The sequence below is a fragment of the Xiphophorus maculatus genome, chromosome 16 (assembly GCF_002775205.1).
Source record: "Xiphophorus maculatus strain JP 163 A chromosome 16, X_maculatus-5.0-male, whole genome shotgun sequence".
NCBI classification, from domain to species: Eukaryota; Metazoa; Chordata; class Actinopteri; order Cyprinodontiformes; family Poeciliidae; genus Xiphophorus; species Xiphophorus maculatus.
The window spans coordinates 14,054,811-14,073,923 of NC_036458.1; the positions used below are offsets into that span (position 1 = coordinate 14,054,811).

The 19,113-nt window shown below is 39.3% G+C and overlaps 2 protein-coding genes across 3 annotated transcripts in view; both read right to left on the reverse strand.

Annotated features, from left to right (window-relative positions):
- The window catches only part of rai1 (retinoic acid induced 1), a 62,596-nt gene extending 61,858 nt beyond the window's left edge, over positions 1-738 (reverse strand). For both annotated transcript variants that reach the window (XM_014472413.2, XM_023349067.1), the window contains exon 1: positions 63-738. The gene's annotated coding sequence lies outside the window, so the exon portion shown is untranslated. The remainder of the gene's footprint in view (positions 1-62) is intronic.
- Positions 739-5,529: 4,791 nt separating this feature from the next.
- Positions 5,530-19,113, reverse strand: part of LOC102233525 (extracellular serine/threonine protein kinase FAM20C) — a 42,292-nt gene continuing 28,708 nt past the window's right edge. The window contains exons 4-10 of the mRNA XM_014472412.2: positions 14,652-14,744; positions 10,842-10,957; positions 9,586-9,766; positions 9,358-9,467; positions 9,152-9,233; positions 8,524-8,583; positions 5,530-7,822 (exon numbers count right to left, since the gene is read on the reverse strand). Of these exons, the coding sequence (XP_014327898.1) occupies positions 7,564-7,822; positions 8,524-8,583; positions 9,152-9,233; positions 9,358-9,467; positions 9,586-9,766; positions 10,842-10,957; positions 14,652-14,744 (901 nt within the window). The 3' untranslated portion in view covers positions 5,530-7,563. The remainder of the gene's footprint in view (positions 7,823-8,523; positions 8,584-9,151; positions 9,234-9,357; positions 9,468-9,585; positions 9,767-10,841; positions 10,958-14,651; positions 14,745-19,113) is intronic.

Consider the following 19,113-nt stretch of genomic DNA (forward strand, 5'->3'; position numbering starts at 1 on the left):
TCTGCATCCCGCTGCCTTCCCCAACAACGTTTGGAAACAAATGACAGGTGAGAGCTCTGTACCTGTGTAGGGGTAAGGGGCGGGGGTCAGCCGTTCTCTCCTCCTTTTTGTAGTTCTCCCTCCTAAAGCCCTCTTGTTCAGCCGGTCTGAGCAGAGGCGAGCCGAGCAGAGGCGAGCCGAGCCAAGCGTACGGCGGCGAGGCTCAATCCTTTCACCCTGCGATGCTGAAAATGGCACCAATATTCCCTGACAGCAGCAGGCTTCCTGCCTCTCTCTCTCTCTCTCTTTTTCTCTGGCGCTCTAGCTTGCCTCACTCCTCTGCTTGTCTGCTGCCATGTTGAGTGCACGTAGGGTAAGGGGCGGGCTCAAAGGAGGGGAAAAGGAGGAGAGAGAGGGGTGAAGGGAAAGGAGGAACAGTGAGGGGGACTCAGGGGGATAAGAAAGCAATTAGAAGACAACCCCTCTTCCTTCCAGTCAAGAATATATAATGGAATTAGCTCTAAAAGTGTGTGTCTCTGTGTGGGTTGGAGGTCAGGGGAGGTGAGGAAAGGGAGGTGCTGGGGTGCCTCGTCTTGCAGCCTCTGCTGGGGAGTCTAGCAGCCACCAATTGCAAAAGTGGGAGAGAGCAGATGGGAGGATGTGTGCGGAGTGATTGCAATCGTCCTGCTTGTAGGCGTGTGCGTGAGTGTGTGTGTGTGTGTCAGGGCTGGAGAGAGAGCGATGGAGAGATTGCTGATGTGCTGTTTGGAGGGAGGAGGCGGCTGCTTCAAAGCCTTCTCCATCTCCGGTTTTCTCTCCCTCATCCTCCTCTCCCTGCTGTGTGAGTGTGTGTGTGTGTGTGTGTGAGTGTGTCTGAGAAAAAGAGAGAGAGTGGCGAGGAGGTTGGAAGCCTGTTTTGGTTCCGTTCTATTTTTTTATGGCTGTATATTAACTTGAAGGGGTGTGTGCGTGTGTGTGTGTCTATGGGTGAAAAAAAGGAACTCCTTCAAATCTGTTTACTCATGTATGAAAAGAGATGACCATAATCCCAATGTGAGAGACAGTGATAGGAAAAAGATGAGTGGGAGCTCGCAATGTTTTTTCTGCATTTAGGAGAAAATTAGATAACAAAAGGGGGGGTGGAGGAAGCAGCGAGAATGCGTGTTTGTCCCCGTGTGAAGATGTGTGAGTCTGTCTTTTGATGGATGGGGACTGAGCCAGGCACTGCATGAGGGAGATATGTGTATGTCACTGATTGTGCAATGAATGAAAATAGGAAGGAAATGAGAGGGAGAGGAGGGGAGGAAGATTCTCCTCCCATTTGCAGCCGTCTCCATCTGCCAAAAGCGCCACATTATAAATAAATTAATAAATTAATTAGTAGTAATTGTGACTAAAGACAGTCAGAAGGTCCCCTTAAAGGCAAAACTTGCCATGTTAAAAGTGACGTAAACTTCCTGCAACATCTCAGTTTTTATAGTCAGTCGTCAGTTAGTAAATTGCTGCAAATGGGGGGAAGGGGTTTGTGAGTCTGCCTCTGTAAAACTGTCCCAACTTAGATTACAAAAGTGTTTTTCTGTTGACAATCCTAATAGCCATGTGGGTTCTAAATATATACACATAATAAAAGCACATCAATATTTGTTAGAATTTTAAGTAACTAACAATGGATTAAATCAAGTGTGAAGGATTTTTTTTCTTTTTTTTGTGGCACCTTTCATGCCTCCACAAACTCCCCAGAGGGAAGGGCTGCCCAGGTGCATCAGCGCCACTCTCCTGTTTCAGTCTGTTCTTTCGAGCAGATGGTGCGCACGTCACAGCGTCATTTTGGATATCTCCCACTAAGCCAACAGAGCAAAAAATCCTACAAAAAAATAAAAAATAAATAAAAAATGGCGCTCGCGTGCAATTGAGGCGCTAACCCGTGATCGCTCCTGGCGCGCAGACGCACGCACGAGACAGAGAGACGAGCGGCGTCTGCTCGCACCCTCGTGTGACAAACTCGCGCCGTTCAAGGGCGATTGATTCGGTGTTTAATTTCTCCTCCGGTGCTCTTGACGCAAGAGGATGCGCCTCAGTCTGACCTTGACAGCAGACTGGAGGTTTGCTTCTGTCGCCACGGACACACAAACACCAGCACCGTTTCGTTAACGTGCCTGAATCTCATTCAGACTGACAGAAACGTGTGTACGTATGTATTACATAGCCGTCTTAATAACTCACAGGTTGAGATGAAGTGTGTTGTTGACTTAAAAAAACAAACAAAAAATAGAGGCACCATTTCTCATTGAAGCTACTCCTAAAACCAATCAGGTTGACCAATCACCTTGAGAAGAAAAACAAGGTGTTGTGGCCTGTGTATATGTCAGCCATGTCATGGGTCTTCTACGCTTTTTTTTTCTCTTGGTCACCCCTTAAAGCATAGAATCACATCAATCTAATTTAAAGGTAATGCTCTGAAGAATATTGTGCAGCCTGGAGCTCAATAACAACAAACTAACGGAACCAAGCAATGCGTATAGATGCAGAACTTGCTCGAACTCACGCGCCCGAATCATTTTGGTGTGGTTATCCTCCACGGGATGCAATTGTTTTGATCAATGCGAATCTGAGCTAGACGTGATTTTGCCTACAGCGCTGCCATCAATTGAGATGGACGGGGGTTAAACACGACTGCTTCTGAAGTAGCGTTTGAAAGCACATCTAATCTCAGTTTATAAGACACACACACAAGCACACGCACACACAGGTGTGCACTATTCAGTTTGTAGAACTGCATTCAGCATCTTTCTTTATTAGGTTCTTTTCTCCCAAATACAACCAGGCACAATACAAAGGGCTTAAATTAAACTACAATACAGGCATCTACAGAAGGAAGATGGATGTAAGGCAATGTTCAGCTGCCTAAACCTACTTTGCCAAAGAGAGCCAGATATATTTATACCAATGCTGCTGTATATTAGAGAGCTAGAGAGTTTCAGATCATCTATATGTTTGCTTTCATAATAGTATGAAAGCATTGCTTTGCAATGTACTGTATGTTTGTGGAAATATTCTAGTCTGGAGTCAGTTAAATGGTGTTTGCCATGTGAGTCACCCCACAAGGTTAGCAGTAGAAGAAGAACAAAGGAAAGGACATAACACACAGGAAGTATCCAGACGTCTCCCGTACGCAACTTAGCTAGCCTTGCTGTTGTTGTCGCACTGCCCTCTAGAAGATTTTTGAGCCAACCTCATTTAAAATATTAAATACATTTAGAAAGCCCACAAGATTAGTTTCTCTCAATACAATCTCGGCTGTTCTTCTGTCACTTCACCCTGCCTGCACTCTGCTTTACCTCTCTGGTCCACTGCCTGGTGCTTTGATGGTTGAACTCAGGTACTTACTCTCTTCCATCCTGTAACTCTTCCATCAACCTCCCTCTCATTCACACACAGGCTCTCTCAGTTTTGAAACTATTTATATAACTACTTTGCAGTATTAAAGCAGTGGTACTGATGTTTAAAATCCACTGAATTCACTGTAGTAATCCTGTGCTCTTCTTGTAAAATACTACACTATTATTTGTAATAAATCCATGCTATTATTAAGACCCCCAGATATGACTACATTGTGCTTCAAGCTCGACTCTTTATTATATTCATTTGAGGCTCTTATTTTAAAGTAAGATGAAAAATAAATTCCCTGTTGTGTGGATACAGTCAGAGTCTAAGAACTTTCTGCAAGGCTGACACAAATCAGTTTTACTGATATTGGCTCCAGTAAGTTGGCATCTTATTCTTAGGCGTTGGTCGACACTAAACTAAAGAACTGTTTTATTGATTATCTCTAATTATTATGGAAAACATTGAACTCTAGACTAAATAATTTCAGTCTGCGTAGAAATTTTATTAAAATTGTGTTTATTTGACTTGGGTCTGCAGTTGAATGCACCTTTACTCCACTAAATAAAACAAATGCTAATTTTGTGGCCAAGCAATATCATTTGTACCATAAGCAATCGTTCAAAGTAATGCAAGTTTTGAACAGCTACTTTTTTACTTCCTGCAGCAGCTAGCTGTGCTGCATCGCTAACATCAGCTTCTACTTAAACAGCAATAAGGGGGGACTGGATTTCAGTGGATCTGTTAATGCTAAAGGTAATCAAAATATGTTGGCAGGCATCTTAAAGTGCATTATTCTTGGAGCAAGATTTTCCTCCAATTCCTGCCTTACGATGAACTGAATATTTACTCACAAAATGTTGAAGTATTTCTGCTGAACATCTGCTAAATAATTTTGTGATAACTTTAGTGTTAAAGAAACATCTATTCAAGTTACCAGGTGACGGATAAGGATGAAGGTGAAAATGGGCTTTGGTTGAGGATCCAAACACACATACTGTACCTCAGATCAATCGCAGGCAGGGCAGGAAGGGGTGGCTCTCTGTTGCCATAGAGGCAGGACATTGGCGTTTGATGCTGTTACTAGGCAGGATAAGCTGCTTCTGAATGAGGTGAGAGGACATGGCCCGTGAGCTGTGGACGGTAAACAACACCAATACTCAGTTTGAGTGATCCATAAATGTGTTGATACTTCTGACTGTTTGAAGAGAACTTTCACCTTTTCTTACAAATTATGTAGCCTACAAAAAAGCTGTGCACATATAATTTGACAACTTCACTTTTTCTGTTAGTACACAACCTCATGGGTAGGTTATTAAGGGCTTTTCTGCCTATTTTTAATATTCAGATTTAATTTGAGCCAACAGGTGTCTTTCTGTCTACAAAAATGAGGAAGCTTTGCTCGTAGTGTTGTCGTGCTACCTCATTAAATTGAAGTCCAGTTAAAGTCTGACCTTGGGCTTAAATGAAAGTCACAAAGAATACTTACTGCGAAACGCAAAAGTATATCTCCGGCTATGATGTCAATTCAGGACAACAAAAAACAAAAACACGTCACAGATGTAAACAAGGTAGCCATCTTAACCAAGCTCTACCGCCACCAAGTGAGCTATGACGGTACTTCTTTTTCAATCAGAAAAGCTGCCCACTGGCTCCCTCTACTGGCAAAGAAACAGTATCGTTTTTTGTTTTGTCTTCTTTTTTACTCCGAATTGGAAAAGGCGGAAGTTCTTAACATTTATATTTTTCTGTTGCTGCAGAAAACAGGATCAACAAGTAAACATCTGATAATAGACATTTAAAAAATATACCCCCAACTTTATATAATTTGCATCTTACTATGGCACTGCAGATGGGGCACATAATTACTAAAGTCAATCTAAAATGCTCTGTCTGGTTCTGTTTTGATTGAATCAAAAGGACAGATAGTCCATGGTGCTGGTCTCTGTCACTGCAGTATTACTCAACCTTTGATGGTGATATGATGGACCAGCAGCACCATGGACAGAGCATCTGTAACTCAACAGAGTGGCCGCTGTGTTTTTTCAGCACCATGGACAGCATCATACGTCCTGCCCCCACCACTGACAGCAATTTGCTACGCCTCGGGCATAAAACTTCACACATCCCCAGCAGCATCCACATAAAAAGACAACTGTGGTCCCTTTTTGTTTTATTGCACACTTTAATCATGTTGTAAACTTCACAGTAACAATGCAAGAGCAGGAAACAGAAGCAAACCACTGTGCAGTGCAGCTCAATAGCTCTTCAAAAATATTTATAGGTATTTACACAGAAAATATCAAAAACATGAAACAGTGCCCCATGGATATACCTGTGTGTGGATGAGGCATTTAGTTTCTTGTTTTCGCCCAGAAGCACTTCTTTTAAGTCGACTTCACACCGCTTGTAGCTCTGGGAATCCTGTTAATACTGCCAACCCAAACACATTCAAGTACTGTAGTTCTGGCATTGCACAAGTACTGGGTTAGCCAATACACTGGACTCTTAGAAGGAGAAGAAGAAAAAAAATACAATTGCACTGGCAACACTTGCACAACTTAATCTCTAAAATTGTATAATCTGAACAGAAATGTGTGATCGAATAGAATGTCAGTCTCAATGCCAAACAATTACAAAGAATAATAGCAATGCATGATGCTGCCCATACTTTCCTAATCTTAGAGAGTACATTCAGGAACCTCTCCGAACTTGCCAAACACTGTCCTGAAAAATACTATTTGCTGTACTAGACATTACTTGGTTCTTCCAACTTACTGTATTAGAAGCTGACTTGTAATTTGGTACTTTCCAGGTTCCAAAACTTTCATGGAACCTGGTAATTGTATTTGAAAGGTTTGATGAAAGTTCTGGGACAGTTACAGGAATACCCAGTCAAGGTTTTGTTAGAAGTCACCCCACAATAAAGCCTAATTCCTACAAGTCTGCAGTAAAATGTACGAAAGAAATCAGTAAGTCTCACGAAAGCTCCAGAAAGTACCTTGTATGTTCCTGAAAAAACATGGTCAAAAAAAATCATGAGAGTTCCTTCAAGTATCTAGAAATGTCAATGAAAGATCAATGAGAGTACCTGATACATGATGGGAAGGTCCTCTGAAAGATTCAGAAAGTTCCAGGTAAGTTCTGAAAATTAACTTTTAAGTTCTGTTAGTTGTTTTAGCTAAAGTATTTATGATGAAATCTGTATTTTCCAGTTTCTTAAGCAAAAGTACAATATATAAGGAATGACAGCAAAGTATTCCCTTTTTGGCGCACCAAATAAATAATGAAAAAAAGACCACCAAAGCTTACTAAGCCAAAAAATATACAGGGAAAATGACAGGGAGGTTGAGATTATATCTAAGATGATAACACAAACTTAGGACCTGTTTGTTATTAATTAAAGATTGTATTCCAGAAATTTCTCTTTTTTTGCTAAATTTATTTTTTCATGTTTTATGTTGTTTGCTTTCTGCATGTAGTGCAGGATAAATAAAATAAGGAAAAATCTGAACAACAAAATAACAAGAAAAATAAAGTCAAAATTCTTACTGTACTACAGTGTAAAATACAAACGTAATCTGTGATTTATACTTTTCAGAAGTAAGTAGTAATATCCAGCTTGTTCTTCTGTAAGTCTGTGCCAAGGGAAATAAAGCTTACAAACGCATGTTTTTACACACCCATGTTCTCCTGGCTAGAAGATGTTAGTTTCCAGGCATGTCATAGTTTTTGGAACATTCACTAAAAACAATAAATCTTGCTTAGCTTCTAACAAAGTCTTCTGATATATTGTGATAAATGATAAAGCTTATATTGTCTGACTATATGCCCTTCAGTCAGTCAGTGTGTTGCATTTGGTTATGTATTTATAAAAACACATAAAACATACCAGGACAAAAAAAAAAAAAATCAAAACACTTCAGGAGATCCTCTATGTCTCAAACAAAAGAAATTATGGCTGTATATGACAAATATAAAGCCTCCACATGAACATGTTTTTTTTAATTATTAATATTATTATAATTTTTCTATATAAACACACCTAAAAGCACTTTCTATAGAGGCAATGACGGCAGTCTTGGAATTCACTGAATTCAGCTTGATTTCAGGGGTGGGATTTTTGGTCCAATCCCAACAGGTAAACAGCCAAACGCTGCATGGTGTCCATGTTGTCACCCTGGAGGATTCTTGCCCCCACTACCTGTGGGCTGGGCCCCTGTGAGTGGCCGTGTCCCCAGAAAGGTCCTCCTCCACAACGTTAACATAACCTTCTTTATCTATGCAGCCCGTCAGAACCTGCAGAACCAGCCGGAGCCTCCGATCCATGGCAAGCAGGTGAGGCTGGATCAGGACAGGGGACAGGCGGTCTCGCAGCAGAGACTCCTCCATCAGGGAACTCAGCTGGTACTCCTCTTTGGCCAGCAGCTGCAGACGCAGGTGAGTGGACTTCCTGACCCTGAAGCAAATGGGAAAAAAACCCCCCAGATGTTTCTATACATCCAGATTTTTATTGTGACCCTATTAAATCTATTTGAATTTAGTTAATTAAATTAAACCAGCTGAAAATTTAAAAGTGACACTAAATTATCATTATTAACTGGAGCTTCTTATCGCATGTGTAAGCAGGTTTTTTTTGACAACTTTTGCCGGAATAACTAACCATTTACCATGGGGGGAAAAAAAAACAAAACAAGGTTTGCATAAATGGGAACAAACTGTATAGTAGGAAAAGATTCCTGAAAGAAAACCAATGTCATTGTCTCCATTCAGAGATATTTGCTAAGTCATGTGGCTGAGAGGTTGCTGTTTAGGTTCCACTGGTTGGCACAAGATTTAAAAAAAAGTCTTCCGATGAGATTGCAGTCACTATGGCACGTTGTTAATTGGAATTAAACAATAAAAAAAATAAATTATCTGTAAATCATGATCAGTAAAATTAAGATGTGAAGAGATTGCAAAACCCTGGATTGCACAAAGTAAACGGAAAGTAAACGATTACTTTGAATAGTAATCAGTAATAACAGGCTAACTACAGAAAGTAAAATATAGGATACATTTACAACATCCCTTACAAAGTCTTGATCTGAACTACTTTGTGTCCAACAATCAACCTGACACCGTATGGAAATCTATCACAGAATTAACCACCAATCTGACCTGCAGCACTGGCTGAGCGGTACGAGGATGGACAGCTCATCATGCGAGTGTTTTCCAAATCTACAAGCAAAGGAAAAACATGTAAAAGTGTGATCAGTCACAAGATATTTTCAGTAAGCTCAATATTATTTGAATCAGAGATAAATTAGAATAAGTAAATTACAGTTTCTTGGCCCATTGAAGTAGTTTTACATTTTGTCACATTACATTTGATGTGCTTTATTGGGAGCTCATGTGATAGACAAACACAAAGCAGTGAGCAATTGTGAAGTAAAATGATAATGGTTTTCAAAAAGAAAACCTACGATCTAATTTTCCATCAACTTTAACCAGCCGCCTTGTAGAAATCATTCCCACAATGTGAGAACGCCACCATCATGTTTCATAAAGGGGATTAGTGACTGAGTTGGCTAAACACGACTCATTTTTCCAAATGCTTACTCATTCTCTTTATTGTTTCTGTCCCCAGATGGTGGGGAATTAACTAATTATTGTTCTGTCAACAGATTCTGTGAAAGAGTTTAAGGGGCATAAATACTTTTGCAGGTTGCCTGAAGTATCCTATGCTGCCACCAACCTTGCATTGAGATAGATACGGGTGCAACAAAAGATAGTTGAATGTATTTACCCCCTTCCATTATCGAGGTGAATGATGAAAGTTTCGTTTCCAAACTTCTCAAAAGTTTCATAATGATGACGATCCATGTTGCCTGTATAAAAGCAGAGCGTTACGGTGACAAAACATTTCTCATCTTTTATAATAATAAATCATGAGTGGGATGTCTTTAAAAAAAAAACATCTATGAATTTAACAAAATAATTATCAAGCCTTACCCATTAAGAAATCAAAGATAGTCATGTCCATGATGTCCAGCAGCCTGGTGCCACGATCATATGGAGGTGTCTGCTTCACCTCGTCACAATAATCTGGATCCACTTCCCATCTAAAAGCATGTAAAAAGGGAAAAGGTGTTGATAAATTGTTAAATATAATTTCTAACTTTCTTTTTTTTTTTTTTTTACAGAATTAAAGACTGTTTAATCATGATAAAACTTGCTCACTCTGCTTTCTTGCGCTTGTGATAGGAGCGTCTCCAGGGGTTTCTCCATGTCTTGCGTTTGGCCAGACTCAGATCTGGTAGGAAAGCTGCTAACGAGCCTTCGATCTGGTCCGGTTTACCGCACAGAGCATGCTCAGTGGAGCAGTAGTAGGAGCATTCGCCGTAGAAGCAGACATTGTTGGCTGAAGAAGGAAAAGGGGAGACAGATTTAGACCTCAGAGAAAGGAAAAGGAAGGGTTTTAGTCACATTAATGTTAGTTCTGTTTGTATGTAATATGAATGAGGAGAAAAATGTTTAAGCGAATTATGAGAAAATGGTATAAAGGCAGGATGATAAAAAGCAAAATAAACCTTGGGTCATTTAAGGAAAACTTGCCAATCATTCATAATTGTTCTGTGTAATTAAATGCATTTAAAAACAACCTATTTTTGTTTGTCAACTGAATATGTTTGTTGCATAAAGTGCCATAAGATGACATTTGTTGTGAATAAACATAATTAATAACATGAAGTGAATTGAATACAAAGTATTTGCTATGTTTAAATTGATAACCTCTACACCATTCAGAATCTGCTTCATAGCAAAAACACAAATTATTTTCTCATGCAGTTGTTCAGGCAATAAAGGATTGAATAGATTTTAAATTGTTTCATATGTCCTTTCACTTTTAATAATACAGACAAAATCTGCTTAAAATAAATTTTAAAAAAACCAAACAGAATCAACTGCTTTATGTTTGACATTTTATTTGGAATTTTTTTAATTATTTTCCAAATAAATAAAAATATTAAATTTTTAAAATATTAAATAAATTCATCATATTTTCAGTCAATTTCTGACCAGATTGTTATTTCCCTTTTGACAAAACGTACCCATAATAATTAGGAAACATCTACAGAAAGTTTTATTCAACAGTGATCTTCTAAATAGTTTACCTTCATTTTCTTTTATTTACAAAAACTTTATTTATGTTGCCTAATGAGACCATGATTATAATTCCTTCTCAAAGAATTTCACTCATCAACTGTGGACTCACAGTGCCACCATGTGGACAGTTTCTGTCATGCTCTGCTATATTATTTTCAGTACACTCAGTCCTGCACCACTGCTTTGAAGAGCTCAGCAGATTGTCAGACTGACTGGTCGAACTGCTTGCGCTTGCAGTTCACTTGCAGCAGAAGTTAAATATGGCTCCTCTGTGTTTGTTTCTACTTAACACATCTTCCTACCCATCAAGCTACGGTCAGAGTTTCTACCTGGTGAAATGAAGAAGGTCCTCCACAGCTTCTTGTCTCGCGTCACGTCTCTGATCTCGCTTGTCATGTTGACCAGTCGACCCGCCACAGGAGGCACTCTGCGAAAGTCAAGGATCCTAAAATGACAAAGATGGACAAACAAACATTTAGAGATCATTCGGCTTTGTGACAATGTTTGATTGCAGCAAAATCCAGATTTCAAAATGTTGCACCCTAGCTTTGATCTCTCAGACTCTCAGACACAGCTGGGAGTTCTGTTAAATGATAGTTAGAATTTAAAGCTAAAATGAAAACTAAACGTTTTAGGCATTTACTTTCTACATGGGATTTTATTTTATTTTTTAAAAACACCATTGATTTGACTGTGTGGACATGTGCAGACATCTTTATGTTCATCTAAATAAAGATACCCAACAGTAACCATGAGAAAATCTATCACTACATGTTTGATGTTGATAATACATCATCCTACAACGTTTCTGTGTTTTTGCTCAAGTTAAACTCAACCCATAAGGCCATTGAGCATGTTATGGTCTAGTTTTATTGTTTCTCAAAGAGACAGCACAATCAGCAAGATCTCCAAAAACCAGACATTTTCATTTCTTCCTCTTTAGCTTCATCAAGTTTAGCATAAACTCCACAGGTCCAGTCCATTGTTCTTGTTCCTTTTCGTTTTATTCCTTAATGCTTCTATAGCTGAACACTATACCTATTCAGCTCCTGTTTAGCCTGCGTCACTGTATGTTTGCCGCCCCCAATGACCCTGAAACCATTTGAGACCAAAAGTGAGCCTCCTGGGAGCAGGCGGACACACAAACAGCCCGGCTGAGTGTGTGAAACTTTACCTTACAGAAGATATCATTCAGCGCCTGCAAACTGCACCGTCACGTTGGGTCCAAGTGACAAAGGAGCACCTGTGAGTATGCATGCATGCATGAGTGTTTATTGGCAACATACATTGGGTACCCTTAGTGAAGATGTAAAAAGAGCCTTGGAATAATTTATATTTTATTGCATGAGTTGCAAGTCACATTGAAAAAAAAAAACTAGGAAAGAACAACTTTTAATTTAAGTACATTTATTTAGTGGTGAAAAAAAAATTCTGTTAGGAATTAATTGCTTTTTTTTCACTAAATCAGCCTTTCTGTAGGATGGATGTTTGGGAATAGTGAAAATGTATTATTATTCTGGTGAACGATTCAGTAACTTTCCCCTTTCAGTTTAGTAGTTTGTTAGATTTTTGTTTTAAGTTCCAGATGGAACCATGCACTCTAACGAGGTTCCCAGGTCTGTTTGAAGAGAAACCAGCCCACAGCATGCCCACTGTTCATGCTAAACAGTGGGCATGAGGTACTTTTCCTCTTTGTTATATACAAAATGTGTCTGCAATGTTTATCTCAACCTTGGTCTCAAGTGACCAAAGCACAGAGTCCTAGTTAAATTCTCAGTCGTGTTTAGTAAACTTAATATTTATTTGTGACGGTTGGAAAGAAAACTGTTGTTTTTTTTCCCCAGCATTCTTACCAAACAACTTTTTTTTTTTACGTGGATCTCTTTTAACTTTTGTTAATAAGACTTGACAACTTCAAAATGCCACCTTCTGCTCTGGGTGTGAGCTGTGGAGACTGTTTTTTTTATATATATAACTCTACAAATAATCCTTCTTGGTATTCATGTGGCCTGTGGCTAAAAGTAATGAGCCTCTTTTTCACATCATGTTTATTTTGTAGAGCCATGCTGTTCTAATTAGAGATTCATGGAAACCTTGAATCATGTGAAAAAAGTAAAGCATAAATAATAAAAGCTCCTCTTACCTCTATTCTAAATTAGTTCTCACATCAGTGTTTTTTAGAGAATTATTTCTTAACATTTAAAACCATTTTTTCTTCTTGAATAGATTTAGCAAAAATGAATTATTTATGTATGTGAGCTACGCTGCCTTGATGAAAAAATATTTATTTTAATGTCTTAATGAGCAGATTTGTGGAATGTTAAAAAAAAAATCCGCATTTTAACTCTTAATGTTGCTTTCAGGGGTAGGAAACACACACAGTACATTACTGTGAAAATGTTCTCAATTTCTTTTGTCCCACTTAAATGGATCAAATCCTCAAACACATCTTATCTTAGCATCAGCCAAAGAAACCTGAGTAAATACAAAAAGATACTTTTTAAACAATGATTCTATTCATTAATAAAATAAAACTATCTGGCCCAATATATAAAAGTAAATGTCCCCTCTAATAACAGATTTTTCCATCCTATGTGGCAAAATCTACCATAAAGTCTTTGTTTACATCATTGGGAAGGAATTTTGTCCACACTTCTTTGCAGAATTCCATTTTCTAACACCGTTGTCCCTACAGGGGTCAGAGGGCTGCTGGTGTCTATCTCCAGCTAACGTTCCGGGCGAGAGGCGGGATACACCCTGGACAGGTCGCCAGTCTGTCGCAGGGCAACACAGAGACAGACAGGACAAACAACCATGCACAGGGAGAATTTAGAGAGACCAATTTACCTAACAGTCATGTTTTTGGACTGTGGGAGGAAGCCAGAGTACCTGGAGAGAACCCACACATGCAAAGGGAGAACATGACCCCGGGCAGAAAGACCCCGGGCAGAGAATCGAACCCAGCACCTTCTTGCTGCAAGGCAAAAAAGCTACCAACTGCAACACTCTGCAGCCCTCTGCAGAATTATTATTATTATTATTATTATTGTAAATCCAGCAATGATCAAGAGTTTTTGAGCGTGAATGACCTTTTTAAGGTCAGAGTCATCTATGTCAGTATTTAAGACAAAACATTCACTAAACACGATGTTTGTTTTTTTTGTGCCTTTTACAGGTACCAGTTTTCATATGACTATTTTTCTAAAACATTGTGTCTTTAGCCAAAAGAATATTTTCAGGTTCATCAATGTGTTAATTTGTTTTTGGAATTGTCAGACTGCTGTTGCATATTTGCTTTAATTTTAGATAATAGCTCTGTCTGTGCTTCAGTGGACTTAGAGAAGAGTAAAATTGTAATTTAACAGTAAGGGCGACTTTTTATCCTCATCGAGTCAAGTTGGTTTGGATAATTTTTTTCCCTTAGATTAATGAAATAATCATTTAAGAACTTCTATTTTGAATTTACACAGGGTATTTTGTTCTGATATTAGAACTGATATGATTTTAAACATGTAAGTGTGACAGAATGCAAAAATGGAGCTTATACTCATTGTTTGTAGGAGTTAGGTGTTCTCACGTCCTCCTATCCATTCCTCCATGATCCAATTTGAATTAACAAGACAGCTTTGGCTCAGACAGGTATCCTAAGCTTCAATGGTTGTGCACAAAGTTTAATTTGAAGGCAACCCCGCATGGTGCAGGAAAACTGCTCTTTAATGGTAACTCAGAACGCCTCCCTGCAGGGTTAAACTCATGTTCTGTGGGTAATGATACACCTGTGATATTCCTGTCTGGCTCTTCCTGCCCACTGAAACAGGTGCAAGGAAGAGCAAATTTAAGAGAGAGTGAGAGTTCGACTTTGTAAGAACGTTGAAAATAATTATCATGCTCCCAGCATCCTCCTCCTCTCTCATTTATCGCTCTTCTTAGTGCTGAGTTTGTGTCCCCTGAAGTCGTCGGAGTCGAAGGATCACACTGAAATCAATATGCTCAATTGCAAAAAGAAGGGATGATCCCTTCTCCGACCATGTTATTCAATCCCCCGCACTTAATGCTATGGAAATTGTCGCAGGACAAATCCACCGCTTCCAGATTATTTGTATGGATCGAACGATGCAAACCACATGAAAAAAACTCACCTGTCCAGGTGGAAAGCAGCAATCTCAGCATTGTGTCTCTCAAAGTCGGAGAAGTAGAAGAAATCTGGAGGCGTTTCCTGCTCTCTGGTCTGCCTGGAAAACAATTGGGATGTTTTTGTTTTATTGAGACAATTTAATTAGAGTTTAGTTTAAAAACATTTAGAACAAAAACACATTATGAATGATTTATCCTTTTGATATTATTTTAATCTTTTTTAATTTGAAACATTTTCTCCCCTCTATGTGCAAACTGTTTCACCTCCATCAGTTTGTTTTTTAAATATATATATTTTTTACTCTTCTGTGAGGTGAAACACATCTCAAGGCCTGCACCCATATCTAGGAAAGAAGCTGACGTGTGAGACCAAAGCCTGTGTGAACAAGTCTGCTGTAGGGAAGCTGGCCGGAATTCTTGTTCACGTCCTGCAGCCTCCTCTCAGCTAACATGAACACACACACACACACACACACACACACACACACCTACACACACACACACACACACACACGCACACACACACACACACCCCCACACACACCCACAAATTCAGTCGCACTCTCATTCAGGAGATATGGAGCTCTGCCAACCAAGTCATGGATCTGAGTCAGAAAATGTTAGAAGCCTCTTTGTATCTGACTCTCTTGTCTTTCCCTTTTGCCTTTCCGCTCACCCTGGCTGTCTGACAGCGGACTTGTCTCTTTCGCTTGATTTTTCTTTATCTCGGCAGTACATATGTAGACCCACCTGCCAATAACCTTCTCCGTAAAAGCTTACACTAGCACAAACCAGACGAAGTGTGCACGCACCCATCTCTTATGTCTGCACCAATTCTCCACTGTATTAAAGTGAAAACTACATGGTTAAGTCAAGTGCTACTGTTACCTCCTCTTTCGCGTCTTATATTCATGTCGCACCGCAAAGGCAAAACACCGCTAGCAAAAAAAAATCTTTCCTCCCATTACTTTACCTGTCATCGAAGCAACCATTTACCCATAAATCAACTCCTGCCTTTGAGATCCCTTCTTTGCCACCCAAAGCAACTAGGGGATTAATGATCTGTTTATTTTCATGGTAGATTCTGCGTAGAAGGAAATAATCAGCAGCAAGTTTTAGGAGATCATCAACAGAGCTTTATTTACATAGCACCTTTCAGATGAAGAGACGTTTCTAAGTGCCTTTTGAGACTGGAACCATTAAAATAAACCCACACATGGCATGTTTAGCAGTACCACCACTTTTAAAATCTGTTTAAGTATAACAGGCCTACATGCATCATGCGTGGTGGGAACCTAATGCTTCTTATAACCCTAAACACAACAACCCCAAGGTTAAAAAAGGATGGTAGAAACATCAAGATGTGACGTTTGATGGTTTGGAGCAACTACCCACATCAACAGCCCTGCTGGGGAAATCGAAATGAACCAAACGGGTTCAAATCCACAACGTTGGGAAACCCCTTACATAAACATAACGTTCATTAGGGACATCTAAAAACTGACATATATCCAATAATTATTACCCAAACCAAGTCAAACCATTCCTCAGATCCTAATCATATATAAAAAATGTTGTGCAAGGATGACATGATGAACTCAGCATTTAAATTACACAGAATCGGAATGAAATAAGATCATTTTCAGAGGCAAAATGTCAAACAAATTGATGTTTTTTTAAATGCATGCTTTAAGACAACCGTGGTATTGCAATGAAAAAATTCCTCTATGTCTCTGAAGTCTTTTTCCAATGACACAATTCATTCTGAGCTTCTTTGCAAGTATTCTTTCAATGAACTGCCACAAAAAGCCATGTGATGGTCACCGCAGATCTGGTTTCCATGGTCCCAAGGGAAACGAACGGATATGATGTGAAAACCTATAACAAGACAACAGATCTAAAAACAATATGCAGAGTCACAATCTTGTTTTTTCCTTGCAGTAAAGCAACCAGCCAACCACCCTCCATGAGGAAGTGTCCTTGCTAATAAAAAGGGGCCTTTATTTGAAGCAGAGTGAGCTGAGGGTGCCGCAGAGCTTCTGCATGTAGCTCAGGAGTGTGTGTGTGGGGGTGGGCGTGTGAGTGTGTGTGTGAAGTGATGAAGCTGAACTACTTGCCTACATGGACCATGTTTGTGCTGATTCTGCGGTTTTAATGTCCTTTCATGAGCTTAAACCTGCACAACTGAGGGTTATATTAGAAGACTTTCAAGGGGGGCTCTTGACTCAACATTCACACATTTTCACTCTGCTTTCTCTCATAAATTCCCACACTTATGATATGAATTGGCGACAGAGAGGGGGCAGTAGAGACAAACAGAATGAAAGAAAATCGTTGTGCGAGCCACCTCCATCTCGTCCTTTGGAAAAAACCGAGGAGGGAAAATAAGCAACTGAAATAAACATCTCTTTTAATGAAATAAAAGAAAAGGCTAGTTTCTGATAAACTAGTGAACTAAGTGGCTACTACATATCTATTTTGGTTCTGTAGTAGACAGCAATCCGCACAGATGCAGTTTGTAGAATCAGAAAGAAATGCTGATAGAGGAAGCCATTAAGACCTTCAAAATTCAAAATACTCTAAGTTAAAACATATTTACAAATGCTACATCACTTGAAGTTCTATGGAGTATAAATAGTAAACATGTACTGTATATCCCCCATTAAGTTAATTCTGTTTTTGCTTTTATGTCATGCCTTAATGCTTCACAGCATTAAGCAAATTTGAACTGGTTCTGTGTAAAAATAAAAGTGCGATATTTTATGGCCCGGCGTATTCAGGAGTGTTTCCACCACCACTTGGACTTAAATCCAATTTCCTAGTGTTGCATGTTTCTAGTGCGACAACAAAAAACATGACGCACCTGTATGTGCTGTGCTTGTCGCAAGCAGTGAAATTTCTCTGTCTTCCAATCAACAAACTGTTTGTGGTGGTTGTTTTGTGTGACACCAGCATCGCCGTCCTAACTGTACTGTTCAGTAGGGCTCTGGACCTACAACTGAAAGTGAACCATGGTGCGGCACAGGTTGGTTGTATGAGCCGCTTTTACAATGGAGACAAAACAACGTACTGAACGGCACCGAGCTGAACTGCACCACCCAGTGGAAATGAGGCATTCATCGTTCCCAAGACTTTTGGGAATATATTGTGTGGACCAACAAGACAAAAGCTGAATTTCTTTAATGTGTGTGTCCAGTTACATCTGGACACTGCTTTTCAAAAAATGAATATTATATACTGCACAACATGGTGGTGGTTGTAAGATGATCTGGGCCCACTTTACTGCTCCAGGACCTGAAAGCCTTGCTATAATGGAGGGAACTAAGAAATGTATTCTCTAGCAGAAACCCTAGAAGAATATTATTCGGCCATTAGTTTGTAAGCTTAACCAATGCTGGATTAGGCAACAGGAAATGATTCAAAGCACACCAGCTAGTCCACTCTAAGTATAAAAGTTCATCAGCATTTCACTGGAAAGTTGGAGAAGTTGAAGGGAATTAATGATTAATGACTTGAATCCATAAACTAATCTGATTTAGTCCTACAAAAAACTTCAATACTGATCCAACAAGGAGACAGCAGGAGGGTAGATGAGAAACCTGTTTATACTAGTAATCCACAGACGATCTGAGACCCCCCACTGGCGAACTGCTGTGTTGCTGTCTGGCCCTGAATTGCACATGGTTTTGGGCTAAAAGTCTGTGAGGACGTGGGCAGGGTGCCTCTAATGTAAATGGGGAACAAAGAGATATAAATACGCAGACATGTTGGCAAGGTTTTGAGATAAACACCGAATAGCAGGCTTGAAAGCCTCCTGCTGATGGAACATTTTCCTACAAAAGGTAATGCGACTGAAGGGTATAACAACTCGCTTCTTGTAGCTTAAGTGGCTTTTAATCTTCTACTTTCATATTCAGAAGAAAGAGAGAGCAGAAGAGAAGATTTATTAAGAAGACTGAAGCCTGCTTAGTGTCCTCTTACCTGCACCAGTTCAATAGTTGTTCTTACAGAGTGGCCAAATCCAACGCTCTCAAGTAGTCTGACCCTCTTTAACACTAATTATCAAGTATCCATCACCGTCTTTTCAAAACTCAAATGTTCTTTCACTTTTCATTATTTTCCTGTGCCTGTTCTTAGTGTTGCATCTCGACTGCCCAATACAAGCTTTGTTTTTCTCACAGTGTTGCAACATTGCCCTCTTAATTTTAACCTGCACAACTGAATGACATTAGAAAACTGTTTTTATATTACAGCAATGAAGTTCATGCGTTTTATTAGGATTTTATGTAGCAGTACATGATTGTAAAGTTAGGGAAAATGATACATGGATTTATAGAGTTGTTTGTTTTTTACATTAAGGAATTAAAAATGTGTACTTCGCTCCTATTAACTAACTGCAATTTTTTCCAATTTTGGACATCTGGACATTATTTTTTCTGTTAATAATTCTTTGTAAAATTGATTAAG